At 43.4% G+C, this 2,751-nt stretch overlaps 1 protein-coding gene across 1 annotated transcript; it reads right to left on the bottom strand.

Moving 5' to 3' along the window:
- Window positions 1–1,037: 1,037 nt before the first annotated feature.
- On the bottom strand, window positions 1,038–2,745 carry LOC116863865 (hemoglobin subunit beta). Its single transcript, XM_032851177.1, has 3 exons — window positions 2,579–2,745; window positions 2,227–2,449; window positions 1,038–1,294 (listed from the first exon to the last, which is right to left on the bottom strand). Exons 1-3 carry the CDS (start codon window positions 2,668–2,670, stop codon window positions 1,166–1,168), a joined length of 444 nt encoding a protein of 147 aa, XP_032707068.1. The 5' UTR covers window positions 2,671–2,745; the 3' UTR covers window positions 1,038–1,165.
- Between the last annotated feature and the right edge of the window lie 6 nt (window positions 2,746–2,751).

Below are 2,751 nucleotides of genomic sequence, written 5' to 3'. Positions count from 1 at the left end.
ACTGTACATCCTAGAATCAGAGTCTTGGCTTCAGTCTGGGAGCCTTTACAAATATACAAGGCATTAGTTCATAAGACCAAATGTCCGATGGGCTCCAAACAGAAAGCAAATGTCTGATCAGTGTTTCCCTTTCCTCTTTGTGTACTGGAGCATCAATACAAAAGGACCTCTCTCCGATGGTCCCTGGTTCAGATTGTCCTCTAGTTCCAGCAGTTCCAAGAGAGAATAATCATTCATTCTCTCACCAACCACTTCAGTTAATAAATATTCATCTCCTGCATATGAAGGAAAGTCACAAGTCATGGTAGTCCCATTGGACAGTATGAAATAGGCAGCAGTGTTTTTACAGCATAGGGTATGAGTGTGAGGGATAAGAAGGAATGTGAAAAATAGGAAGAGGGGAAGGGTTTGGAAAGATTTTCTTAGACAATGTTGGAAAGTGCGTTCAGACCAGGGTGCAAGGGATCACAAGTGACAGATAAGCGTGTAGTTTGTCTGGAATGGGAAGGTGGGGGCAGGCATTTTTTATGGACGAGTCTGGGGCAAGTAAAAGAGGGAGGATATTCCTTAGAGCAGGCACATTTGATGGAGCAGGCTATTGCTGGTGACACTGCAGGCAAGGGAAGCAGGGGAAAAGGAAACACAACAATGCCTTGATCATTCATTATGTCTCTATTTGAGCACCATCTTTTTCACTAATTGTAGGAAACAGGTCAAAGCATTAGCCTGAGGCCTGTGTCTGAGGTTGCAAGTCTTCCACAGAGGCCCTGTAATGGCAGTGTTCTCCATATATTTAAAACCTTCTTGACCATGTCTATGCTCTGGAGGGAGAAGTGTCAACCACTGGTGATGTGTATGATGTATGGTTCCCTTCCATTCTAATTTCCCTGGACCTATTGGAGCAAGACAGGAAAACATCCTATCTGCAGACCCTCAGGGATGTGCCATATACCCAGACAAATAATAAAATAAAATAAAATAAAATAAAATAAAATAAAATAAAATAAAATAAATAAATAAGTGAAATGCATCAGGAAGATGAGCTGAAGGTTCTTTATTAGGCAGAAACCCTACCCTTGATGGTGGACTTTATTTCCCCCAGTTCAGAAGACAGAATTTAGGGAAACAGGGTCTTCCAGTGGTCACCAGGAAACAGGCCAGGGTCTCAATGGTACTTGTGAGCCAGGGCATTGGCCACGCCAGCCACCACCTTCTGATAGGCAGCCTGCACCTGAGGGGTGAATTCCTTGCCGAAGTGGTGAGCAAGCACACACACCAGCACGTTGCCCAGGAGCTGTGGGGAAGACAGACATAGACATAGATACATGATTAAGAGAGAAATCAAGCTGGGCTTTTGAGAAACTGAGCCAACCATCATTTTATTTTCTGCCACACTCCACACTCCAGCCCAAACTGATCTTCAGGTTATCGCCATCAGCATAAACGAGTATTTTATATATATATATACGTGTATATATATATATACATATATGTATATATATACACATATATATATATATACACACACAGACGCACACACATGTGTGTGTGTATATGTAATTATACATATACTTAATAAGTAGTTGATTACTTAGTATGATGCTGGGATGTCTTTTAGAAACTACTCACTGCCCTACTTCTCTACTTCTGGTCCATCATCTTCAGATATTTCCTTTCTTTTCCATTGAATCTTGACTCTACAAATGCACTTTTTCTTTTTAAAATTCAATTAGATAACATATAATACATCATTCATTTTTTATATAATTTTTATATAATTTTCGGTGACTCATTAGTTACATATAACACCCTATGCTCATCACATCCACATGTCCGATTACCCTTTAATTTTGAGATGATTTGTAGCCTCCACTTGGAGGAGCCCTGCCAATCCCCATATGGAGAGACAGAAAGAATTTTCCAAGCATAGAAGGCGAAGATGAGAGCTAATGTGCATAATTTGGGTATTGAGTAGGGGAAATAAGTTAAGGGGAATAGAGAAGGGCAACAGATTCGTAATTAAGTGAAGAGCTTGATGCAATGAAAGTTTGGGAGAAAGGAAACAATATGGAATACTGAAAGAAAACATATGACATTATGTAAATTTTGACAAGCATTCCATGATGATACCTACTACAGGAAGGTGGAGGGAGAAGAGGTAGGCAAAAGAAGCAGAGTGAAAGACTAGAAAACAAAGGAAGGAAACGGAGCATATCCTGGACTCACCTTGAAGTTCTCGGGATCCACGTGCAGTTTGTCGCAGTGCAGCTCACTGAGCTTAGCGAAGGTGCCCTTGAGGTTGTCCAGATTCTTCAGGCCTTCGCTAAAGGAGTTCAGCACCTTCTTGCCATGGGCCTTGACCTTGGGGTTGCCCATAACAGCATCAGGAGAGGACAGGTCCCCAAAGGAGTCAAAGAACCTCTGAGTCCAGGGGTAGACGACCAGCAGCCTGAGGGGTGACAACAGCACAGAGGGCAGAGGAGTCAGAGCCTGTCAGAAACCCAGGGGACTGAGCCATTTCCACCAGCCCAGCTTCCATTCACTCTCTGTCGGCCTGCTTTGCCACTTGGATACCAACCTGCCCAGGGCCTCACCACCAACTTCGTCCACGTTCACCTTGCCCCACAGGGCGGTGACGGCAGCCTTCTCCTCACCAGTCAGATGCACCATGGTGTCTCCTTGTGGTTGCTAGTGAACACGGTTGTGTCAGAAGCAAGTATAAGGAGCAGCTGGCCCTGTTCTTCCTTTTAT

Source organism: Lontra canadensis, unplaced genomic scaffold, assembly GCF_010015895.1.
Source record: "Lontra canadensis isolate GAN:19392208 unplaced genomic scaffold, GSC_riverotter_1.0 scaffold4072, whole genome shotgun sequence".
Lineage (NCBI taxonomy): Eukaryota > Metazoa > Chordata > Mammalia > Carnivora > Mustelidae > Lontra > Lontra canadensis.
Note: the sequence above shows the minus strand (reverse complement) of the source record. Positions and strands in the feature narration are given on the sequence as shown.

Coding starts and splice junctions, on each gene's coding strand:
- LOC116863865 (XM_032851177.1), bottom strand. CDS start 2,670: ATGGTGCATCTGACTGGTGAGGAGAAGGCTGCCGTCACCGCCCTGTGG. Junction 2,450..2,578: donor GGTGGTGAGGCCCTGGGCAG/GTTGGTATCCAA, acceptor GTCACCCCTCAG/GCTGCTGGTCGTCTACCCCT. Junction 1,295..2,226: donor TGGATCCCGAGAACTTCAAG/GTGAGTCCAGGA, acceptor TCTTCCCCACAG/CTCCTGGGCAACGTGCTGGT.